The sequence below is a fragment of the Gopherus evgoodei genome, chromosome 1, assembly GCF_007399415.2.
Source record: "Gopherus evgoodei ecotype Sinaloan lineage chromosome 1, rGopEvg1_v1.p, whole genome shotgun sequence".
NCBI lineage: Eukaryota > Metazoa > Chordata > Testudines > Testudinidae > Gopherus > Gopherus evgoodei.
The window spans coordinates 27,222,698-27,249,215 of record NC_044322.1 but is presented as its reverse complement, the minus strand read 5'-3'; the positions used below and the strand labels follow the sequence as shown (position 1 = coordinate 27,249,215).

The window sequence follows — 26,518 nt, the reverse complement described above, 5'->3', positions numbered from 1 at the left end:
ATCTCTGGTTCAATGGTTTTAATATCAAACTGAGTTTATGACAAAAGTTGTTGAAAAGTATGCTAAAATAATCTCATTCTTATATCTCACGACAACATTGTAGCAATCCTGCAGTTATGTAGTAACCAATTTCACCATACAAGATATATTACACATATACATACACATACACACACTAACTATAATATCTGAATTTTTCTCAGGTATTAATCAGTTTATTTTCTTAACATCCCAATGAAATGAGGGTGCAGTATTATCCCTATTTTACAAATGGGGAATGAGGCACAGAAAGATTAAGGTCAAAATTATCTGTCGGTTTTGGGTGACTACACTGAAAAGCTTAGGACATGTACAATGGTATAAGTCTTTATATATTCTAAGTACAGCTCCCATTGAGTTCAGGTATAGCTGTGAGCACTTCTGCAAATCAGACCCCAGGAACTCAAGACAGGCACTCAGAAAATGAGGAACACACAAGTGAACCAGCTCTGCACAGTTTGGGTTAAATGACTTGTCCAGAATCACATACGAGACAGAGCTGGAATTAATTTCTCCAGGCCAGCATTCAACTGCCTTAATGATAACTGAACTCTTTTGGCTGATATATATATATTTAGCCCGAGGCAGACACCCAATATGGACACTTTCAACTCAAAAAATTAAAGTTTGGTAAAGTTATTATAAGCAATTAAGAACAGATTCTTATAATGGAAAGTGTTGGGCTACATTAATGATAGGCAATACAACCAGCCTTGCCTATAATAAACTTGGAAACTTGTATTCCAGCAGCAACTTTGTCACTCTCCAATAATTGGTGGAAGATTTTGAACTGGTAACTGATAACAGCAGTTTACAGATCTCAATAACTAAACAGGTTTAGTCAAGATCAGAATGGAAGCCCTCCAGTGAATATTTCAATGATGCAGGAAGTACAGATGTTGATTCAATATGAAGCCCTTTTCGTTATGGGTCAAAAGCTCTTCGGTGGTGTTGGGAGTACAGCTGGAGGTGTCATCATTCAGATAAAATGTAAAACAAAGATCCCAGCCATTTGCAGTTATTAATGGTGTCATGGCACTCAGTGTAGGGATAGGTGTTAACTTTTGGCCAAATTCCATCCTGGTAATTACATTTGAACTATCCAAAATTCCCCCCACACCATTAACTGAATAAGGTATTCGTTACTTCCTGTCTAAAACTGTTTTGTATGGCCCTGGCATGAAGGTAAACAATTGTTGTGTTCCACGTGAAAAGTGGCTGCATTTCAGTGGTGGGTGAAGTGATTGCAAGATATCTATGTACCTCAAAGGAATGTTTATTATTATTATTATTAATAATAAATATGTGCAAATCCTTAGATATTTACAATGGGCAGAAATCAGCATTGGATCTGGGGCTGGTGAATATAGCCAGTAGAACAGTGACCTCAGATGGCAGAGGATAAAGGAAACATGCAAGGCTTGTGGTGCTGATAGTGATTTACTGTGACTCTTGGGTTTCTTTCACAAATCCACTGGACCTTCATTCTAAGGGCAATGTTTTGATGGTGACAAATAGAAATGGAGTGATTCCTCAAAACTATCAGAAAAATAAAATTGCCCAAAATCAAATCTATCTATACAAAGGACATTGGTGAAGTCTCCATTATAACTTAGACTCAAAAGAAAAGGGAACTCAGACAAAAATAAAACAAAACAAATTTCCCCTGTAAAAACACCGTCTTCCTCAAGTTAGCTGTTTGTTGAACAAAAATTGCTCCCTCCCTGCCCCTCAGTCTTCTGTAAATAAAGGGAGCTGAATGAGGAAGTAATAATAGAGTCTTAATAGCATTTGTCGCACTGTTAGAGTGCTTTTGGATGATTTTATTTTAACAATAATTAATGGCCATCTAATAAAAATAATGAGCTAGTGTGAAAATCCAATATGAATTTAAAATGAGAATACTTTGGATGCAAAAGAGAGAGAGAACAAATACAGATGAACAAAGTCTTCTGAAGCTTTTTAACACCTATGATTCCCCAAGCATATCAGTTTAAACATCAGCTATAGTCACTGCTGCAAGAATAAATCTAGAGGAGAAAGGTAGGTGACCTTAAAAAAGTGATGAAAGAGAGATTATAGTACACAGAGAAATGGCTTACTAAAATTTCTGAAGTAGTAAATCATTATAAAATTTCATTGGTTTACAAAAGCCTGCACAAAAGGTATTTTAAAGCATTTATAAATAACATTTGCTCAGAGTCTGATCTCTGACTTCAATGGAGTTACTCGAGATTTATGTCAGTATAACTGACAGCAGATTCCAGTCAATTATATTGTATTTTTCAAGGTTTATTGAATGCTTGAAAAGTTTGATCAAAACATCTATTTTTCTACTTCTGTAGCTTTACAAACTAGAACCAAGCTAGTTTTCACTAGAAATGGGCTCCAAACTGGATCGTCAAATCTGAACAGTCATCCCACTCCCCTGAATTTCAGTAGGGTCTAGACCTGAATCTGATGCTAGAGTTTGAGTGTGAGTTTGATTACAAATGAGAAGGCCCTTGTTTTCTGCATCTGGCTGAGGTCTGAAATCCCACGAGGATAGCTGATCTTTCACGACTTCTACACCGGGGGGCCAAAACCTTGGAAGAAGGCGTCATGAGAGACCAGAACTTGTGTTTCAGAACTTGAATCATGTCCCAGCTTTGATTTGTCTCAGATGCAAACACAAAACTTCTATTTTAAGCCTCCTCTGGATCAAAACACTGCCTCCTTTCTAGAAATGTTTTCAAAGTTACTATGAACTTAAAAAGTCAAATGCAGATTAGTAGCTGGGGCACAATGAATGATGGACAGTATATACTGCCAATCCTATTATTTTCCATCAAACAAAACGAAGGAGTCAAATAGAATGTGATGAGTAAGGGCTTTTAACACCATTTTAAACTATTCTCAGACAATTAATGGAAATATTTATGGTCGATACTCCTGTTAGTGCTAACATGACATCAATTACCGTAGCATTTAAGCACCTCCCAAATATTTAAAACTAGAAACAACAAAAGCATTAACTTTTATGTTCTGGCCAAATTCCATCCGAGGCAATTACATTCTAATGATCCATAATACTTTCATTAATTAATTTTTATTTTGAAGACTTTATTGAGGGAAACCCAAATCAGCTCAAGGATATTCAAAGCTCTTGTAGGTGATATCAGAAGGATTGTTCATCTACCCACCATGGGAAGTAAGGGGTTTACAAGCTGGGTCTCAGGTAGTTAATCACTTTATATAAAGGAGTTAACTGAAAGAATAATTGAACTTATTCACAAAGCAAGAGTATTTTTTCCTTCCTCTCTCTCTGTCTCTCTTTTTTTTGAAATGTAAAGGTAACTTGTACAAGTCCTCCAAAAGAGTCCTCCATAGCATGGGGAAAACAGGCTCCTTCCCCACAAAATTAACATATTTCCCAACACATCAGTCCTTTATTTGATGGCCCTTCTCCTCTCCACTTCAAAAAGACTCTATTATTATTGTTTTAGGAATTCAGTACAGAAGATCAGAAATGAGATCCTCTGTAACTGATTTTGTCCCTAGGTATAAACAGTAGAGATAGGTACACTCTGACTAACATAAGAACTATTCTGTATGTTTGACTGAAAGCTAAATAGAATACAAAGCAAACCTTTCTAAGACTTGAAAAGTTCGGTCAGCTCTTTTTATCTTGAATGCCTCTTCATGTCTCCTTCTACTCATGGTCAAAACTAAGAAGCATAAATAAGATGAAAAAGGCTATTTTCACTATGATATTTCCAATCCAGCGAGAACCAGCATGCATCAGAAATCTAACATGAAATCCTGTTCTCATGAGATTTTTAGACCAGAGTTAGGCTATGTATAAAAAAGCATCAGATAAATGTTCATACTAACCCTCAGAACCTTCTTCAGTTCACCCATCACTTATAGGCAGACTGATACCAAGTATGCCAACAAGTACACATTTGTTTTTGTTTTTATTATTTTGAGTACACTTCATCTAGATTATTGTTAACATATTTCTTGATTTCTTGTAACTGAATCCACTATGTTTATGATAGCATTGGCCCACTTCTGCATGCTGTTGCACCAATGTAAATCAGAAATAACTTCTAAATCAACAGAGGGCAGAATTTGGCCCTATTTGTTTAATATCAAACATACCGTCAAAGTCATTAGTATATTGCAGGGACAAAGGAATCAGATCAGCCACTGTGTTTAGGAATTTCAAATAATTAACTATATACCTCTGGATACATCCTACAGAACTATAGTCTACATCTTGGTTTTGTGCTATTAAATAAATAATGAAACTAAGTTTAAGCATAGGCATTTCTGTTAGCTTTGGACTGTATCTTGTCACCAGCAGACATCAGCTGGCAGGACACAAAGAAGTGTACGATTAAAATGGTCTGAACAAACACAGAAGCTTAATAAAAGTAGTCAGCTTTTACAAATCCAGGCAAAACAAAAGTCTCTTTCATTTTGATCACTACAGAAGTTAATCAAAGAATGGAAGACAGCTATCATTATCAGTAGTGCATGATATGGTTAATAACAGTCTTATAACTTACCAATATCTACACCTCTGCATTATCAAAATATACCATTCCAAAACCACTTTTATAAACTAATGGGTAAAATAGTTGATATCATACACTGCCTTATCTTTCCAAAAGGAATCAACATCGTATGAAATAGTGTCCTTTTTCTTTTTCAGAACAAAACAAACAATATGAAATTAAATTGCCATTTGTAAAGATCAAACAAGATAACATTCACCTTTCACAGCTGACCAAATCAGATGCACTGTCTGACTTTCATCAGTATTATATAAATGCACAAAAAGACCTTGCTTTCATCCTTCAGAGTAATGCCATACAAGTCACTTTAAGTGGTCCATTCACGTAACGTTACAAGAAAGAAGATACGATTATGGTGATTCTTAAAGTCCATGTCAAGGCTGGCAAAACTGCTTTAATGTATAGCAGTGTTTTCTTGTGTAATGCAATTGTAGTTGGGATCTGACCTGCAGCTACTTTAACTGTGTTTAAAGTACAGAGCTGGACAGAATTTACTTAATCAAAGATAGCCTGTTAAACAGATGTGCCATTAAGTACCAAAATGATTTACTATGCACTTTAATATTGTTGTATAACTGTATTGTTGTTCTGTGCAATATTTTTCAAAGCACAAGCACCCTGGAATAGGGCCTCTTAGACAACAAACTGTCAAGCTTAGCTTGGGTCCCTTGTAAAATGATCTTAAACAAATGTGATGTTCTCATGCCATCACTATAGCAATCACAGCCTACAAACTTTTCATCTCCTGAACCACAACATGTATAGCATCATAAATGCAGCATGTCTGAAATGAAGAACAAGGAATAAACAAAAAAAGGAAACAATTTTTACCCTTTTCTGTATCATTGTTTAAACCACCAGAGTTTTGATCCCAAAGTTAATAACAACGTCCATCCACTATAGGGAAGATAATTTCACTACTGTCAAACTAATCAGCTAGTCTAGTAACTACTATATATGCACTCTTGTACATAATAGCATATGTGGGCTTCTTGTCACTTGCTGTACTTTCCATATGAAACCACAGTAGTAAATGTAACTGCATTAATACTTAGTTTACTGAAGAGACTTCTGACCTCTTATTCTCTCTTACTGCTTTGTCTCCTTTCTTCCAAGTGATGGTTGGTTTTGGAGAGGCTTGTGGTTTGCACTCAATGACAACTTCTTGGCCCCTGGTAATAATTATAGTTTTCTTCATCTGATTCAGTGCAAAAGTAGGAGCTGAGGCTGTTAAAAAGAAATATGTTAGTTCTGCAGAGAACAATCAGAGCCTTCCATTTCAATGAATTCTAACCGATGGTTCATCATCCATTTTCACTTTTTTGTTAGGAATCTATTATAATATAGATCATATGGCATGTATACAAAAATGCCATTAAATCAGCATCCAGTTCCAATAGCAAGATTAGAATTTAATCAACCTATCAGTTAATAAGAAGTCATTCATATCAACATATTAAAATTAGATTACTTGTGAAATCTAGCAGCTTTAGAGAATGTCTGGAAAAATCAACAATAAAATTAAATACCTTTATTACATTATTAACTCAAAATGTTAGTATATTTTAAATGCCATAAATCCACCCAAAGCTGTTAAACACTGTTAGTTGTTACCAAGAGTTTGTTGATGGGTTTATTTATTAGTTTTGCCTTTTTTTTTTCCTGAAAGCCAGCTGTGGAAAATTGATAATATGTTTCTAGTTTTCTGGAAGGATTTCATTGTTTAAAAATAATTTATTTTTAAGATGTTTACAATTCTGGCTGCAATTTTTTTTTCAAATTCAGAGATATTTTAAAAACTAATAGCCCAATTGAGTGTCCTTTGTGTGTGCTGAGTAGTACTTTACTCCTTGAACAGTTCCATTGATTTAAATGGGTCTATCTGAAGAGTAAGGTACTAAACAATGCAAGTAAGGGTTTTACAATTTGACTTTAACATGATAATTTTACAATGCGAGGGTTCAGCCATCCCTTTGTAATTCCATGGGTCTATGTACCTGTTAATCTAGCCTCGCAAAAAATTCACTCGGCAGGAAAAGTGATAGCTTGTGTGTCCTCTCTCCCACTCTCACACACTCCTTTCTCAACAATGTATGAGTTTCAAAACCTTATTTTGGACAATTTTAATGATAACATTATTAAAAATGAACAATTTAATTTGTTCTGTTTGCTTTATAACAAAATCCAGAAAGGAAATGCAACTACTAGGTTAATGCATTATTATGGCAGCACAGGAAGTCATGAAGTGAAAAGTTTAAGGTTACTTCAGCAGGATTATACTGGACATGTTGCATTCACTGTATAACAACAAACATAGAGATATCTTAGAGTACATGTTAAACAATGAAAATGCACATCGAAAATGCCATTGCAAGAGAACATTGCAATGAACAGCGACCCTGCAGCTGACTGAACCTCAACTAAAACTCTTGGGGCAGGGCATTCAGAGAAGAGGGCCCCTGGCTATGGAATGAAATTTGTGGGTATGAAGAAACATTTGAGGAACTAGCTGTGAAAATATGACGCTGGGTCAGCAGTTTAGGTATCTGCTCTTGGTAATCAAAGGTGTCTCAGAATCCTGCATAATTCCTCACTCCACTCAAATATTTACTTCAAATGGGGACTGACCCCATACCAAACACTTTTTCTAAGTTATTTTGAATCACATAGTTCTGTACGCTCTGATACCAGCAGGACCTTGAAGCAGAATTGTTGGATTAGCTTAAGCGAGCATTTATGACCCAGCTGGAGTCGGAAATAGTGTGAACAGTTTGTGTCAGCTAATTCTTATGAGGTGCCCAATCCTAAAATCCCTCATTCACATGACTGTATTCCACTGTTTCCTGTGGGACTACTTACATGAGCAGGAGTTTACAAGAACAATCTCCCAAGTTTCCAGCCCAGTTTTTCTGATTCACAAGGTTTGGTTAATGCAGAGAAGACCAACGGCCCCCAGACACTGAAAATAGGCACTGCATAAGTGGACATGTGTCCTCACATTTTTTTTATAGGATCAGGAAACAAGAGAACTTTGTGTGCTTATTTAAACTGAATCCTTTGAAATTCTCCCATCACTATCATCGAGTCCATTATGCTATTGTGCTTTAACCAATGCCATAAGCTTAGGACAGACAGATGTGCCAAGGCTCACATTGGAGTTTCTTGGGTTTTTTTTTCTTTCTAATTCTTGTAACTATGAAATATCACCAACCAACATTTCCCAACAAAGACCAGATAAGGTATAAGGCCTTGATTCTGGGAGACAGATAGCATATGCCTAACTTTAAGCATGAGAGTAGTCTTGGTGATTTCAGTGGCAATACTGATATGCTTAAAATAAAGCACATGATTCAGTACCTTCCTGGATGTGGATTTTATTCTCAAACAATGAGATGCAATGAAAGATAAACAGATTTTAATTTTAGTTTTGTCCATGGAAGATTTTCATTTTTTTTTAAAGTAACTTCAGTTTTTTTCAATTCTTGGTGTAAAAGGGTTTTTGTTCTTGGGTTTGTTTTCACAGGTTAGAAGGGGGGAAAATGTATGTGTGTGTCAGGGGATTTGGTTATGCATTTGAACACACAGTTAGAATTTCCCCACCCCACACTGTCCCATACATAAAATTTGGTGTTAGATGAGAAGAAATCACTAAGCATAACTGAAGGAGGAGTTTCAAAAATATATCATTCTGGTAGCAAAAGTACTTGCGAACCCCTAGGCAACCAAGGACATACTCACACATGAATAAAAGAAAGAGAAAAAGAGGAACCCAGCCAAATTAATTATACAGCTTTTATCCAATTCTGCTAAGTTTGGAGATGTAGGAACTCTTTCCTTATCGTGACGGACTATGGAGCCATGTAATTATCAAACGGAAAGATGAGAGCAAGCCTGTTCTGTTCAGACGTTACTCACCTAAAATCTTCAGCTCAGCACTGGCATAAATGGTTCCGTATTTATTTTCTGCTAAGCATTGGTACATTCCAGCATCTGAGAGATTCACACTGTGGATCATCAGTACACCATTAACCATCTCAACCCTGCTCTGTAATGGAATGAAAAACATAATTCTACAAAAGCAAACAAATGAAGTGGATTTGCTGGGTTCTTAGTTTTAGGCAAGGGAACAATAAAGTAAAATAAAATAATAAAATAAATCAGTGTGGTTAAAGTATAATTTAGCAACTTACTAGAGTGAATTTTTTGGATTATGTCCTTTTGTTCTTCAGTGAATAAGAAACATAAAATATTTTGGAGCCTGAAAAGACCACAAAATGAATTTTCCTCTGGGTTATTTTATTTAACTGTAAATGCAACATCCCTGAGCACTGATTTTTATCATGAGCTACAACACCAACTTGCTTTTTAAAAATGGTTCAGCAAAGAGTACTCTGCCAACCTACAGCAATGAGGTACCTTCCTAGCTAAGGAACCAGGGTTCAGATGTAGTTTGGGTCACAAAGGAAATGTGTTTGCTGGTCTCAAAGGAGTCCCTAGTGAATGTTTGTTTACATTCCAAACCCACCATATAATCTATCACATTACTAGCCCAAACCTGCAATACTTAGTTATGCATGTGAGTAGTTTCATTGGCAGGAATGGCACTATTTTCATACAAGACTACTCATGTGAGTAAGGATAGCAGGATCAAGTTGCCTTTGTATTCATTGCAGCATCTCATCTGAAAAGGCCTATTAATAGAAAATAATTTCTGAAGGTCAGAAGCAAGGTACACTGACAGCTGTGTAGGGAAATTTGCACTGCATGTGGCTGTATGATGAATAATTTGAGTTGATGCAATACATTCTTCCGTTTCATTACTAAAGACTATTAGGTGTGAGTTAAAATGTATTAATAAAATAGCATTTGAAAATGTATACGGGATTAATCAATACACCTCTCTTTTTTGAGGTCCAAGTTTCGAGCTGAAATGCAATTTGCAAAGTCTGTATTGGCTGTTTGGAAAATCTCAAGACCACAAAAGCACAGAAATTAAAAGTGCTTCTAAGTCTGGACTGATTTTCCACCCATTTCCAGAAAGGCAGACATGGAAAAGCTAAGGCATATAAACTTGTTTGCAGTGCCTCAGGATGTCAAAAATAAACTGCCTTATGTGTTTGCGCTCTCATTGTTTTCATAATTGGTTGATTTTCACAGATAGATGAAGCATTCACTGAAAAGAAAGGCATAGCACATCTTTTTTTTTTTCATAAATCCATTCTATGAATTAATTAGCAAACGGAGACATTTTCTAACAGAATTGAATAATTTTGTTTTAATCTGGCAATGCACGAAGAGAGTCTACAAACACTTTTTTTTTTTACTGCTATTAGTATTTGGAGCCTATAAAGGAATAGAAACATGCTACATAAAAATAAAACAACGTGAGATGAGATGATGACTCAGTTGAAAGAAACTAAAAAATCCACATCATGCCAATGTTGCCCATTTGCATAGAGAAACACTCTAACATAGACCTTATTTTAAAACTTGTCAGATCAGTGTAGTAAGGACCTGAAATTCCCAGATGGAAAGGGCCAATGATATTGGCATGGTGGGAGGGGCTCTGCTTTTCACAAAAGAGTTATTAAACCATCAAATTTTCCAGATGCAAGAATCAGACATGTTTGAGACATGAGACAGAGAAAAATCCACACTTTGTATTAGTGCATTAATGTTGAGGAACATGAGATCTTTAATAAGAATATACCATGTCATATTTAACACACATGTAGCTGGTGATGTTTAAGGGAGTCTGAGTTTATGGACTCTACCCTGGTGTAACTTACACATCAAGGAGCAGGTCCACTTTTTTGCTCAGCCATACAAAGGTAAGTTACAGTATGACCCTATACACAAATACTCAGAAAGATATAATAAACAACTCAACCATAAACACCATAATCAAAAGCAGAAACAAACAAAAGTTGCCCAATCTTGCTCAGAAGGATATAACTAGTTTACTGATAGTAAGGGCGAGAATATTTCAGAGTCATGGATTCTGAATAAAGAAGGCCCTGCATTCTATCCTGTTTGTATTATAGCTAGAGAGTGAGAATTTCCAGCTCACCTGCTATCACACACTTTGACATAGTTCAACAGACAGACCCCCAGGAAAACTGGCGCTACATTATCCAAGGCTTTAAATATTAATAGAAAAAGCAAAATCTCCATTCTGAAGCATTTCTTCTTCCGCACTTTTTTCCAAGCTCACTTTCTCTGAATTAAAGAGGAAACTACAATCTACTGGTGGCTTATTGAGTACTATACCTGTGCCCAAAGAGGGACTCCATTCTTCAGCCAATGATAGGTGGGTCGTGGCTTTCCAGTGGCTTTGCATTCCCATCGGAGCTGCTCTCCACTGTCTAACTGAGTATTGTTAACCGTCTCCACCCAATGTGGGTAGGCTGTAAAAGAGAGATAACATGCTAAATACAAACACAAGAGGCTGACATGACTTTAGTTGATGTTCTAAAGACCTAATCAATTAAAAATACAGATCGTAAACCAGTATCACTGACTGTATTAAATCACATGCAGATTAAACTCATTTAAAAAAGCCACACTGAGGGTCAAAGAAGAAAAATGACAGCCAAATAAAATTTGAGTAAAGGATCCTACAGGACTATGAGATGAGTATCACTCGGTTTGGGACTAGAGAGCCCTTATGTTTTAATAACATATAATAGACTAATATAGTACAACATACTTAATGCAGAAATTATTAATATTACACACATTTATTTTTGATGACCATCATCATAGTATCTGAGAACATTGCAGGGCTTAAGTTCAGACTTAAGCCCTGCAAGATCTCAGTAGGGAGTCTGAATACCATTGTCTCCCTGCTGCTTGTTGCTCTGCCAGTCGACCAGGAAACCAGGATTTAATCAACTGTGAAGGCCTGGACAGTTGGTGAGGTGTTTCATCCAGTTCTTTCCAGAAGTGGTCACCCTTGTGCTCAATATGCAGGGAATGAATGTCAGAGATGTGGGCTGGCTATTCAGCATCCACACTTGGGACATAATATTGTAGCGCACGACATGAACATAAATCACATGGTGAGTCAGAGATAGGAAGGCAGACCCTTAAGGTAGTATGGGACTAGACCACTGAGGGGCATATAATATATATATTTTGCTGGCAACAAGTGGAATGAATGAAGCACGGGACTCTAATCCTGTAAATCAGATACCCTTGGATAGAACCCTTCCCTGTAAAGAGCCTCAGTGGGACTGCATGAAGGTGTAAGTGTCTGCCTATGCAGGTCAGGGTCCAGGTTTGATGTTGAATCAAGGTGAAATTCGGTGGCAAGGAAAAAAAACAGATCAAATGTATCTATGAATCTAAAACATTTAAGAATAAAACATTTAAATCCTTTCTGCAAGGAACTGCAGAGACTAAGAAGGCAATGGCATGACTTCAAGGAATACAGAATAATATTTCTGGCTGGGCTGGATAATAATCCAGAGTTAGTGCAGCAAAGGATCTATTCTGGACAGCGGAGAATCAATAAACCACTTAAATAAGCAGAACCTATGGCAGACTGAATTTAAAAATAAATCTAACAATCTATCTGGTGTCTGACAGGTCACCAATCAAGAAGCTGAGAAAACGTAAGCAGGCATGATAGGTAACTAGGTGAGTGCTGAAACCCTAACTACTGCACTGTACATTTGCTGTACTGAACGTAAATCAAGTCTACTGCAGTGTTGTAGTTGTGTTGGTGCCAGGATATGGAGGAGACGAGGTAGATGAGGCAATATCTTTTATTGGACCAACTTCTGCAGGAGAAAAGGAAGAAGCTTTTGAGCATCACAAAGCTTTTCTTCAGGTCCAGAAAAGGCAACCAAAGTGTTCAAGCTAAATACAAGACGGGACAGTGTTAAGCATAAAGGATTCACACATACTGTAAGATACTACTTAAAATAAAATGGACAGTTAAAGGTTAGCAGGCAGTACAGTGTGTGGCAACCTGTTGTAAGGAGCCATAAAACCAATGTCTCTTCTACTTGCTTGGTTTTTAGTGTCCAGAAGAGTTATGAATTTAAGTTCTCAGGCTCATCTTTTGAAGATGTGCAGGTTTCCTTTGAGGATGAGGACTGATAGCTCAGATATAAAGTGATCATTGTATGAAAAGTGTTCCCCCAAAAGTGAAAAGGTATTTTGTGTTTTATCATTTCTCTGTGTGAATTCATTTGAAAGAGTAGTGATTGTCTGGTTTAGCCAACATAGGCCTGGTCTACACTACACGTTTAAATCGAATTTAGCAGCATTAAACCGATCTAACCCTGCACCCGTCCACACAATGAGGCCATTTATATCCATATAAAGGGCTCTTTAAAACCAGTTTCTGTACTCCTCTCCAACGAGAGAAGTAGCGCTGAAATCGGTATTGCCATGTCGGATTAGGGTTAGTGTGGCCGCAAATCGATGGTATTGGCCTTCGGGCGGTATCTCACAGTGCAGCATTGTGACAGCTCTGGAAAGCAATCTGAACTCGGATGCACTGGCCAGGTAGACAGGAAAAGCCCCGCAAACTTTTGAATTTCAATTCCTGTTTGCTCAGCGTAGAGCTCTGATGAGCACGGGTGGCGATGCAGTCCCAAATCCAAAAAGAGCTCCAGCATGGACTGTACTGGAGATACTGGATCTGATCGCTGTATGGGGAGACAAATCTGTTCTATCAGAGTTCCGTTACAGAAGACAAAATGACAAAGCATTTGAAAAAATCTCCAGGCTATGATAAGACAGAGGCCACAGCACAGTGCTGTGTGACAAGCGTAACGGAAAGCCAAAGAATCAAAAGGACGCTCATGGGGGGGGGGACTGAGGATTCCAGCTATCCCACAGTCCCAGCAGTCTCCAAAAAGTATTTGCATTTTGGCTGAGCTCCCAATGCCTGTAGGGTCAAACACATTGTCTGGGGTGGTTCAGGGTATATCTCGTCAATTTACCCCCCCTCACTCCCTGTGAAATAAAAGGGAAAAAAATCATTTCTTGGCTTTTTTCAATGTCACCATATGTCTACTGCATGCTGCTGGTAGACGTGGTGCTGCAGCACTGAACAGCAGCATCCTCCCCTCTCCTCTCCCCTCCCCTCCCCAGTGGCAGATGGTACAGTACAAAATGACTGATAGCCATCCTCATCATCCTGTGAGTGCTCCTGGCTGGCCTCGGTGAGGTTGGCCAGGGCCGCCTCGGTAAAAATAGGAATGACTGCCCATCATTCCCGGCAGATGGTACAGAACGGCTGGTAACCATCTTCATCATAGCAACTGAGGGCTGAGCTCCATCAGCCCCCCCTCTTTCATGTCTAAAAAAAGATTCTGTACTGCCTGGACTATCATAGCAGCGGGAGGCTGCGCTCCTCTCCCCCGCCACTGTTTAATGTCCTGCCTGGACTATCATAGCAGCTGGAGGCTGCCTCCCCCTCATTTAATCTTACTAAAAAGTCAGTGTTTCTTATTCCTGCATTCTTTATTACTTCCTCACACAAATGGGGGGACACTGCAACAATAGCCCAGGAGGGTTGGGGGGAGGAGAGAAGAAAAGGGTGGGGTTGTTGCAGGGGCACCCCCTAGAATGGCATGCAGCTCATCATTTCTGCGGGAGTGGCTGTGCTCTCTGGTTCTCTAGTACCCTTGTCCCATATTCTAGGCAGGACTGACTCTATCTTTAGATAAAACAAAAAGGAGGGAATGACCTAGGGAGTCATTCCCATTTTTGTCTTTGCGCCCCCAGTCGACCTCAGTGAAGGCCAGCCAGGAGCACCCATGACAGCAGCAGATGGTACAGAACGACCGATAACCGTCATCTCATTGCCAATTTACAATGGCATGGCAGACGGTACAATAGGGATGGTAACCGTCTCTGCTATCTTGCAAAGGCAAATGAATGCTGCTCTGTAGCACTGCAGTACCGCCTCTGTCAGCAGCATCCAGTACACATACGGTGACAGTGACAAAAGGCAAAATGGGCTCCATGGTCGCCATGCTATGGCGTCTGCCAGGGCAATCCAGGGAAAAAGGGCACGAAATGATTGTCTGCCTTTGCTTGCACAGAGGAAGGAACGAGTGATGACATTTACCCAGAATCACCCGCGACACTGTTTTTGCACCATCATGCATTGGGATCTGAACCCAGAATTCCAGTGGGCGGGGGAGACTGTGGGAACTATGGGATAGCTACGGGATAGCTACCCACAGTGCAACGCTCCAGAAATCGACGCTAGCCTTGGTACATGGACGAATTATTGTGCTTTGTGTGGCCGCATGCACTCAACTTCATACAATCTGTTTTACAAAACCAGTTTATGTAAAATCGGAATAATCCTGTAGTGCAGACATACCCATAGTTGTTGTTGGGGCATTTGATGCACTACATGAGGTACATCACACGTTATGATAGACGTGTAGGACCCATGGATCTTGAATGGTGTTTTGGGGAGGCATTGATCATAATAGTTGTGGAGATATGTCTGCAGGTTTTGCATCTGTTGTTCTGGCAGGGTCTAGTGCCACTTTGAGTTGGCATGTCCTGGTCTGTGGGGAGTATATGTATGATAATGAGCTTAGCGAGGTTGTGGAGTTGTTAGAAGGCGAGAAAAGGGGGGTTCAGAAAAGTTTTCTTTCAGGACGTGGCCCCTATTAAGTATGGGATCTAATTGTTTGTTGCCATTCAAAACAAAAACAAAAAAGTGTAACCAAGTACAACAACTCTACAATGAACAAAACACCACTTCTGGGAGAAACCAGGACACCAGGACCCATGGATGCTACATTACACTCCAACATCATCAACCTGTCAAGACTATCCCTAACTAGAAATGAAATCTATGTACTCTCCAAGGAACCTCAGTACCCTACTAACATGTGGAGAATTAGAATTTTTCTGTTGACTCCACTTCAAATTCTTTCACAACAAAGAGGACACTACCCATAACAACCACATCCCCACTGTGATGAGGTTTACTTGGCCTTTTGAGGCCCCCTGATGGAGGTCCTGCAGTTCTAGTTCACTCCACCCCAGGAAGGAGCAGCAGAAATGCATCCTCCAGGCCTGCCTAGATGGTCATTGTGGAAGCTGCCAATCAGAGCCCAGTAGGCTCAGATAAAAGAAGCTGCAGGGCCTGAGCAGGTCAGTTTCTGGCTGGGACCAGAGGAGAAAGGAAGGGTGCTCTCCTCAGGCCAGAGGAGCTTGACGGGCTGATTTACTGGCCCTGGAAACGAGAGGACTTGGCAACTGTAACAATAAAGTAAGAGGTGATTGGAAATGGGTTATGTGGGAGAAGACATAGGGAATAGGAGCAGCAAACTGGAGGCAGGGGTAAGTAGCTGCTGTGTAGAGGGTCCCTGAATTGGGACCCAGAATAGTGAGTGGGCCTGGGGACATGGCTAGCTTAAAAACTCAAGAAAAGGAGCATGATTTAAAGGGCTCAGAGATAAGGCTGAAGACCATGGTGAGGGCTGACTGACAGTTCCATCTGGTCCTTTTACTAAATGTCTGAGAAAAAAGCTAGACTTGAACACCCCGGAGATGGGGCTGAAGACCCTGGTGAGGGCAGATAGGACCTTTTGCTATAGTGTAGGACTTTTGCTACACTGAAAAGGGTTAATCCGTGTTTGACTATGTGACTTGACTGGAGGGCTGAGCCACTGAAGGCTGCCTAGTGAGGCTGGCAACCTACTGGAGCACCAGGAGCAGGAAACGATTGTAGCAGCACACCCAACCAACAACAGGCATTCACAAGTGGTAACTGTAGCCTGTCACACCCACCAACAGTCATAAGAAAAAAGGAATCATCTCACTGGATGCTGCTTGTTGTCAGAAGTGTTGTCAGATGCTACCGATATGGTGCTCTGCTCTCTCCTTGGTGGTATCACTCGGTTGCATGCGTGTGTTCCCTCTGTGTGCTGCCTCAGCTCTGTGCAGATAGCTGACACAGCAGACCCGAAGAGAACCCCCAATAACCACAGAGTCTAGTAAGGTACGAAGGCATGTCGGCCAGGTTTATTGCCATATTGGACACAATGATAGTTCCCCCTAGATTGTTATTCTACAGGGCATACTGCTACTATGTGCCCACGGTCAATGGACTCGGCTCAGTCAGTGGCGGGACTTTCCACTGCCCCCTCGGCCGGACCAAGACATCGCCCCAGGGATGTATTCTTATATACAGGTACAAACAAGTTACACATCACTCCTGACATACTGAGGTGCAACCCCTCTACGTAGCAAGGTACAACCCCTCTAAGTAGTAAGGTGCTGCCTTTCTCCTTGTACATGTTGGTTCGAACAAAACAACTGTATCCATCATTTTACCCTTTTGCCCCTGTCACTGGGATGTGTCAGCCTGTTCTTTCTTATCTGTGGAATGTTCCAGTATAAGGTGTTCTGGTACCGCATTTATACTTCGGTATGCTAGGTGAATATCTGTTTATGTAACATCAGCCCCTTCCCTTGCCAACATCTGTGAACCGAGCCGGCCTTCAGCTCACAGCTTGACTTTGCTTTTTAGCTAAGTCTTGACCATTACTTTAGTTCAGGCCTCAGGCCTCATACTGGGCCTTTATCAGGGCCTTCACTTACTACACTGCTCAGAGGGCAAAACCACCCACTGGACCATTACACCGGTTGCTTCAGGAAAAAAAAAATCAACTGTGAATTCCTCAACAAACATTACATCGACAATAATCTCTCCACCACCACAGGGATAACTATGTAGTCCCTGATATCCAGCCACCAGGCAGTGATCAAACCAGCAGACAAAGGAGGCACCATTGTAGCCCTTAATCTTGATGACTATGTCAACGAGGTAAACAGACAACTCTCCATCACCATTTACTATAAAGAACTCAAAGATGACCGGACACCACAATACACACAAGAATTTAAAAATACCATCAAATACTTCCCCAAAGATTGCTAATGAAAACTACAATCTCACTTCCCTAAAATTCATCCCAGAAACCTTCTGCATGCTTCCCAAGATACACAAATGAGGAAATCCACACAGATCTATCATACTTTTATTGAAGGAATACCGAGACTCAAAGAAATGGTCCTCCAACCACTCGGCAAACAAAGGGTCAGTTTCCTCCAAGACACACTGATTTCCTCCAGAAACTCTGTAACATTAACATCTTCCCTCAGAATACCATCCCTGCCACCATGGATGTCACCTCCCTTTTCACCATGTCCCTCACCATGATAGCATTGCTGCCTGCTTCAAATGCCTACAAGATAACGAACAATGCTGAAAAATCCACTCCAAATGCATTGCCAAACTCATCCATTTCATCTTCACCCACAACAAGCTTACTTTAAATAACAAACACTTTGTCGAAATGATGAAGACAGCCATGGGTACAAGGATGGCTTCCCAATATGTCAATCTCTTCATGGGCCACCTCAAAGAAGAATTTCTGGAAAAACTACATCATAAAACCCATGATATACCTGGGATACATTGATGATATTTCCATTCTCTGGTAAGATGATCTAAATTCCCTCTACCAGAACTTCAACAGCCACCCCCCCACACCATCTATTAAACTTTCTCTAGCAGATTCCCACACCAGTATCAACGTACCGGACTCCACAATCGGCTTCAAAAATGGAACCCTACAAACAACTATATACAAGAAACCCACAGTCCACCACACTTACTTCCACAGATCCAGCAACCACCCCGGACACAACAAGAAAACGTATTTACAGCCAGACACTCAGGTATCACAGAATTTGCTCAGAAGAGAAAGTCTGGGACACACACCTAAACACATTTAAAACCATCTTCACCAAGCAAGGACACTCCACCAGAGAAGTAGATCACATCATGGAATGGGCCACCCAAATACCCCAGGAGAACTTGCTTCAATTAAAAAACAACAACAAAAATCCCACTGACCGCACAACCATAGTTGTCACCTACCACCCCACACTAGAAACCATACAAGGTATAATCACAAAATTACAACCCATATTTGATGAGGATCACATCCTGAAACAAATCTTTTCTGAACCCCTCTTCTGGTTTTCAAACAACCTCACAGTCTCTCCAAGCATCAGAAGTAAACTGCCCACAGACCAGGACATAGCAACTGAAAGTGGCACCAGATCCTGCCAGAACAACAGATTCAAAACCTGCAGACATATGTCCACTGCTGCAATGATCAGTACCTCACACACTATCCCTTTCAAAATCCATGAGTCCTACACATGCCTAACACAACACACGGTATACCTCATCCAGTGCACCATGTCCTTAAAAACCTCTAATGACAGAGATTCCACAACTTCCCAAGGTAATTTTTTCCAGTGTTTTTTAACTACCCTGACAGTCAGGAAGCTTTTCCTAATGTTTAACCTAAATCTCCCATGCTACCATTTAAGCCCATTACTTCTCCTCTCCTCAGTGGTTAAGAAGAACTATTTATCACCCTCCTCTTTACAAGAATTTTTGAAGATTTATGTCCCCATTCAGTCTTCTCTAGACTAAACAAACCCATTTTTTTCAATCTTTCCTCATAGGTCATGTTTCTATACCTTTAATAATTTTTGTTGCGTTCATCTGAACTTTCTCCAATTTGTCCACATCTTTCCTGAAATGTGGCACCCAGAACTGGTCACAATACTCCAGTTGAGGCCTTATCAGTGCTGAATAGTGTAGATTACTTCTTGTGTCTTGCTTACAACATTCCTGCTAATATATCCCAGAATTATGTTCTTTTTTTGCAAGAATATTACTTTATTGACTCACTGAGATCCACTGTAAACCCCAGATCCTTTTCTGCAGTCATTTTGCATTTGTGCGACTGATTGATTCCTCCCTAAGTGGAGTACTTTGCATTTGACCTTCCTGAATTTCATATTATTTATTTTGGACTATTTCTCTCTTTTCTTATTTCACAAATTCTTCCCCTCTCTTTCACGGTGTGTGTGTCCATATAGAAGCAAAATAATGAAAGAAGGATGATAAAAAGAAGTAGAAAAGAATGAGGGGCAGGAGAAAGGGGTAGAAAATGTGAGGGGGAAGAGAAGAGAAAAGAAGAGAGAGGAGAAGAGCCATAACGCATTCCTCCTGTGCTTCTACATCTCCTTACTCAACCTAAGAAAGTGAGTAGTAATGACTAATTTAATTATCCTTTTGCAATGCATATGGAAAATTCCACAGATCCTAAGTAAGTCAGAATTTGTGAAGTGCTGTAACTAGTTTGCTAAGGGGAATGATCTATTTTCCCCATACAAATAAGCATTTTTTAACTGTTAACCAGTTTGAGCCCCAATAGAAGTCACTGCAAATTACAGGATGACCAGATGATTTGGGGAAAATCACAGCTGTCAAAATGGCATGCAGGCAAAGTATATTTGGTCTGCTGGGGATATCTTGGGTTTTATTAAAATTAATTTTTAAATGGTTTTGTCACTCTCAGGACTGAATTTCAGCCAAGCACTGAGACAATACAATGATCATTTCCAAAATATCAGCTGCACCACACAATCATGCTACAGCTGGATGTCAGCATTAGGTAAAACAGAATTAAATGAATTTTTGATTGCATCAGACTAGCCAAGCAGATCTGGTGTTCCGGGCACTTCCAAAATATCCCTTAGTGAACCAGACCAAATGCAACTGCAAACTGAGTAAGATTAAAACTGACAGCAAGCTAGTATCTATCTAAGGACATATGTAAATCAGTGTGACCCTCAGTATGACAGTGTTAGTGCTGCAACCTGGTTTGAAGCTGCAAAAGCAACTCTCTTGTAAGAAATGATGGCTTAAATATGAGCCTGTGACCCTAAGACAACCATCTCCTATTCCAGAAACATGGGTGCCTGAGACATGACAATGTATTCTACTATAAATCATTCAATTTAAGTACATTTTAAAATAAGAAGTATAGTAGCAAACTCTGTTTAAAGTGATACTAGAAAATCCCACCATAACTATGTTGTTTGCAGTATTGTTGGAGCTGTGTGGTCCCAGGAGAGTTCTGCTGTGTGGTCGGTTGGAGCTGTGTGGTCCCAGTAGAAGTGGTCCAATAAAAGATATTACCACACCTACCTTGCCTCTACCATAACAATATCAGCAGCAAAGCAACCTGAGATTCCCATATGTAAAACTCGGCTGAACTGCACTCTGCTCAACCACAAATCCACAAATCAGCCCTGAAAATGAACTTCTGATTTTGTAGAATCCATGAGACTCTGCTGCTGTCTCCAGAATGGGCCAGTGGGAGTGAGATCATGTGTTCCATGGCCAACGGGTGCAGACTTCACTTCCTGCACCCTCAATTGATTTGTGGGTATATTTAAGTACTTATGGTAGGTGCTTACAATTTGTCTTTAATCATATGAGTGCTACTTTCCATCCCAAGCACTTGCAGACCTTAGCCTGGGTCTCCTTTCCCTTAGCATGTGTAAATGAATTTCTGTTGTGCATTTGGTTTCTTAAATCACATTTTCCTAACATATTCAATAGGCTGTAAAATACAATAATCTGCAGCAGTTCTTCTTATATTAGAGAGCTTGTTCTACTGTAACTCCACAGGCTGCAAATTAACACAACCTGTAAAGTGTCCATAAAAGACTGTGGTTGAAAAATGGCCTTTTGGAAATCACAGGAACATAACAGGACTAGAGAGAACTCATGATGGTGTGGGGTTTGGGATAGCAGCATTATTCAGGTAAGAAATGTTTTCTGCAGACTGATTCCTGATCTTCAGGAGCACCATTATGGGCACCAAAGACTACTTATTTCCTACTAAGAAACAGAATCTCCATCCCTGCTAATGATAGCGGTAGTGCTGATTAGCGGGTAAAGCACTGGACTGGGACTCTGGAGATCTGGGTTTATAGTCTTAGCACTGCCACTGACCTGTTGGGTGACCTTAGATAAGTCATTACACCCTGCTGTGCCTGTTTCCTTATCTGTAAAATGAGAGCTAATGATACCGTCTTTGTAGACTGCTTTGAGACCTACTGATGAAAAGTGCTATATAACAGCTAGTATTATTATTTCAGGAGAACCAGGGACACCATCTTGTAACTCAGCTATAATGTACTGGAACATGAGAAAGAGCAACGATATTGCTAAAAAAACAAGGGCTGTCACTCTCAAACAGAGACCATTGATGGTAAGCATTTGTAATACCTGGAGAAGTTTTGTATTCTTGTCAGTGGAAGAAATATGAGTAGTTCCCAGCCCTGGAGTCTTCTTTTCAGTGGAAACCTCAGAAGATTGGGGCAGAAATGGCATTATGAATGACATGTCCAGTCAGACTGTCGCAAGCCACTGCATTTGAGAGAGAGATGCGGCAAGCCCTTCCTAGCACCCCTGTGCATAATAAAAGCCACAAAACTGCCCTTGGCCCTGGTTGGAGGAGGTATGAATGAAAAAAGAGGGGAAGTCTCACTCATTATAGGCTTCAGGTGCAATCAGAAAAAACGATCAACAAGCTAGAGGGGGAAGGGATGATTAGAAAACTGGAAGATATGAATGACAAGAAAAATGAACTTAATCTATCTCAGCAGTGTATCCATATTTGAGAGGTGTAAGTACCAAAGACAGAAGAATTATTTATTGTGATTATCCTAGTCAGTGGAGAATAATGGAATGGAATTAAGAAAGGGAAAATTAAGGCTGATTATCAGGTTTGGGACATTTGAAATGAGACTAGAACACTAGAGAAGCTACTGAATGGAACAATATTGCATTAGCAGAGAGATTTGCTGGATGACCTCTCTTTTACCTCTGATGTCTATGCCTATATGATTCAAGGTTTGGTGAAAACCCATATAACTAACAGATATAAACGTAAGCGCGTGTTAACAAAATACTGTATTTATCAATACTGTGAAACAAGGCACCTGACTGGTAAACACGTACATTGTGTAGGTATCTGATATTCTCACACAGGTAAAAATGTGCCATTTCTGAAATAATATTTTAAAGTCAGCTTTCCACAACATTTTTTCTCTCTCTCAGCTGTGTAATTTCTCCAACAAATTACACCAGCTTTGAAAAAGGAAGATCTCTAGCTTTGCAGTGAGACATGCACCACTTGCTTCTAGCCCTCAAAGGTCATCTACATTATGAGCTATAAAGGGCTTGTCTACACCTGAAACCTTACAGATGCAGCACTGCAGCTGTGTCACTGTAGCGCTTCAGTGTAGACATTACCTATGTCAACAGTCACATTATTTTTTTATATATAAGGTCATATGTTTTTTAATATTTTGGTCTAAATTTTCAAAAGTGACAAGTGAGTTTCGGTTCTTCAGTTTTTGGGTGCCCACCTAGACACATCTTAAAAGGGCTTATTTTGAGAGGGCGGATGTTCAGAACTTTTTGAAAATCAGACCCTTTGAAAGTGCCAAGAACTGAAGCACTGAAGATGACTTTTGAGAATGTAAGCAGTTCTCTCCTTCTGATCCGTGTACAGTTAGACTCAAAGAAATTTGGATTAATAGGCAGAGGAATACAAGACATAACTACAATATAATCATTAAAAAATCTTTTCAAGACATTTCTAAAAAAGTTTTTCTATTACACGTATCATATACAGAAGTCATGATAGAGTGGTGTAGTATACAGTTTTTATTGCCAGCGTAATTTTGAGAGGGGCAGAAACAGTAAAATATTTTGCAAACATTTTTTTAAAAGAATTATTGGTTTTAAGAAATTTAAACCTGTTGTAAAACTGGGAAAAAACCTGGGGGAAGAAACCCCAATTTTTGTTGAATTTCTGAGGGAAAATGTAAAAAATTTCAGCCAGCTCTACTTGCAACTCAATATTTAATGAGCCATTTACTAACAAATATAGGTAGTGATAATTTCAAATTGAGTTTAGATAAAGAAATAACCCAATCTTTTTTAATTGGCTGCAATTTTATTTCATGTGTATCTGCAGCCTTAGGTATGGACAAGTTATTGCCGAACGTTGCATAGCACTTTCTGGACACAGACTTACTGTACACTTGTAGCTGTCCTCTGAAGACATTCCTTCCACGCGTGTTTTCAGCTTTACATTCGTACATCCCTGCATCCTCTAGTTGCACATTAGGTATTTCAAGAACAGCTTGGGACTTTCTCAGACGGGCTTTACTTGGATTATGATCATTAACTTTCCTCCATGAGATTGTTGGAACAGGGCTGAAATATTTAGTAGAATTACTGTTAACACTTTTCTACTATTAAGAATATAGATTCTGTTATCTGGTAATTTAAGTACTTAATAGTCTAAGTGGCAATAAAATGTAATCACAATTAAGGCCCATATACTGCTTGATATACTTCACATTCCACAGGGAATGTCTAATATAGCAGACATCCCGATCTTCCACATAGGAGGTTAACTTTTAATTCAGATTAAATAAATCATTCCAAATGATCTCTGCGGGGTTTAATCTGCTCTCCAAGTTTTACTATTGTTACCTTGAGCTCCTTTGTTTAATGGTTAAAGGAAATAACTTCTCTTACGCCTGGGTGAACTTTATAAGTGCAGCCAGTCTACCAGCTTCCCATGATGTTATTTTCAAGAATGATATCAGAACACAGTAGGCTGGCAAGTATTTGGGGTATGCCTGTCTATAAACGCAGATGGGATGTTATAATACTACCACATTTCAGATAAAATATAAATGTCTCAATCGTTTTATGGGCCTTCTATATAAGATGACCATATTTTTTTTTAAATATGATATTTTTATAGAAATATTTTTAAGGGTAAAAATAGTCACTTTTTTAAAAAGAAGTGTACTGGTGTCACTATTCCTAGTTTCAGACTCAGTGACACAGACATATTTCTTGAAGAGCAGGTTTTTTTTCCCAAGTAGCTTAGTGTTCTGAATAAGTGTATCATGAAAAACTGAGTAAGTGTCTTTTAACATTTATGTTGAGCAAAAGAACAGATTTGAGAGTGTCTATAGTCATTCAACTTTTCTCTTCACTCCAAACACTCAGCACTCATTCCTTTGCACTATTTTTTTCCACTACTTTCAATACATTCTACTTGGTATAGCAATAAAACATAAGTTGTAGCTATAACAACAACTCCAAACATTTTGAAAGCCAGGCTATTTCAGGTCTTCTGACAGAAGTTCCTAGGACACAGAGACATCATATGAAAAAATGAGATTGTGCCACATAGTCTCAGTAGTTATGTAATATCTACAGGGTATTTACTAGAGGAAGACCTCAAGTCAAAAGCTGGATATAAACACACTGAAATTTAGGAGAGTTTGGATTTGGATCCAAAATTCATAGATTAGGCCCAACTCTGAAATCATACACACTTCTGACTTCTCTTATAATATCTAATTTGCAGGGCTTGCACTAATCTTACAAGAAAAATGAATTGGTGCATAGAACAGAAAAACATCAGCAGTAAAAATTATATTTTTGTGCCTCATTTTTTGGTTTCTTAACTTGTGTCATTTACCTTGAGGCTAGTTATATATAGAGATACTAAGCACACACAACTCCAGCTGGAGCTGCAGGTGTTTAGCAAATGAAAAAAATCAGGCCTTAGACATCTCAAGCTCAGCAGGAAAAATTATGGTGCACCAAATTAATACATGTGTTAATACATACATTCATAATAATTCATAGAGTTCCCACGTTTATTTAGTTTTTCATGTACATAACCATACCACCTTCTTATTGATCTTAATAGTCAATCAGCCATGGATTTTTCCCTGATGTCTTTAGCTTCCCTTTTCATCTTTCTATGCTTTATAACATCAAAGGTCTATTAATTGCTATTTCCACTTTTTTCCATTGATATATTGCTTTTTTACTTCTAAGTGCTGTCTTCACTTTGCCACTGTACCAGCGTGGGCTTTTAGCCACAGCTGTGCTCCTTGATTTGTGGAATATTGGCTTTTTGGCCATCTGTTAAATTCTTAAAGATCTCCCATTCATTCATTCATTCATTCATTCATTCATTCAGGATCACTGGTCACAAGGCAACTACAAATTTCCACTACACTAATGATTAATTCATATTCATCCTTCATAATGGGGTTCAAAACAGAGTTATATCATGTTGGGTGTAATACAATGTTGACAGCAACTACTGTGCGAGGAAGACTGCATGGAGAAACATGGAAATATTTCACTGTGCATGAGATTGCAAAAATTTTTGAGACAGCACTGTTATCTGGGCTGCAATCCTGATTTAAATGAAATCAACAGCAAAAGACCCCTTTATTTTAGTTTCAGCATAGAGTCCCAGTTCAACTGAATAACATTGACTAGTAGGACTTTTCTTAGCATATGTTTCAGAGAAACACTGAAGAAGTCACAAAGTATTGAAGTTAACTTGTACAGAAGTCACTATGCAAGTCAATGTATCAAAAACTTTGTATAAATTGCACTAGACTTATTTATTTTATTTTATTTTAAAATTTACTTTAATTCCATGCTGTAGCAAGTTAGTGCTTATAGTACGGAAAATACTAAAAGAACTTTTTGCCATTGCCTAGATCATTTAGAAATATCTTTTAAAAAATCATAGTTTTTTGCATGATGATGAGGTAATAAGTGGAATTTTTCAAGGAGATAAAAATACTTTGGCTGCAAAGATCTAACGATTTCAAAGGAAAGTGCTCCCAAACTGCAAATCACTATTCAGAGACAAGTTGGAGCTCCATTTAATGAAGCTTCTTTTTTTCCTTGCGTAAGTCACAAGTGAGGTATGAATTTTACATCTAAAGTGAAAACATACATCTATATATATTTATCCTTGGTGACATTTATAAAAAAGGGAAAGGAAAAGAAACACTGATATTCTCACCGAGGTATGCAAAGAATAAAGTTTACATCTTTGCTCTAGAAAACTGAACTTCTAGCATTAAAAAGTTATGTGAGGCATATATTTTTCATTTAAAAATATTCAGAGCTTTTAAAA

General features: G+C 38.9%; 1 protein-coding gene across 5 annotated transcripts in view; it reads right to left on the bottom strand.

Annotated features, from left to right (window-relative positions):
- Positions 1-26,518, bottom strand: part of CNTN5 (contactin 5) — a 1,021,024-nt gene that overhangs the window by 189,183 nt on the left and 805,323 nt on the right. For all 5 annotated transcript variants that reach the window (XM_030560071.1, XM_030560062.1, XM_030560093.1 and 2 more), the window contains 4 exons: positions 23,579-23,760; positions 10,872-11,008; positions 8,517-8,646; positions 5,678-5,828 (listed from right to left, as the gene is read on the bottom strand). In XM_030560071.1, coding sequence (XP_030415931.1) covers positions 5,678-5,828; positions 8,517-8,646; positions 10,872-11,008; positions 23,579-23,760 — 600 coding nt within the window. The remainder of the gene's footprint in view (positions 1-5,677; positions 5,829-8,516; positions 8,647-10,871; positions 11,009-23,578; positions 23,761-26,518) is intronic.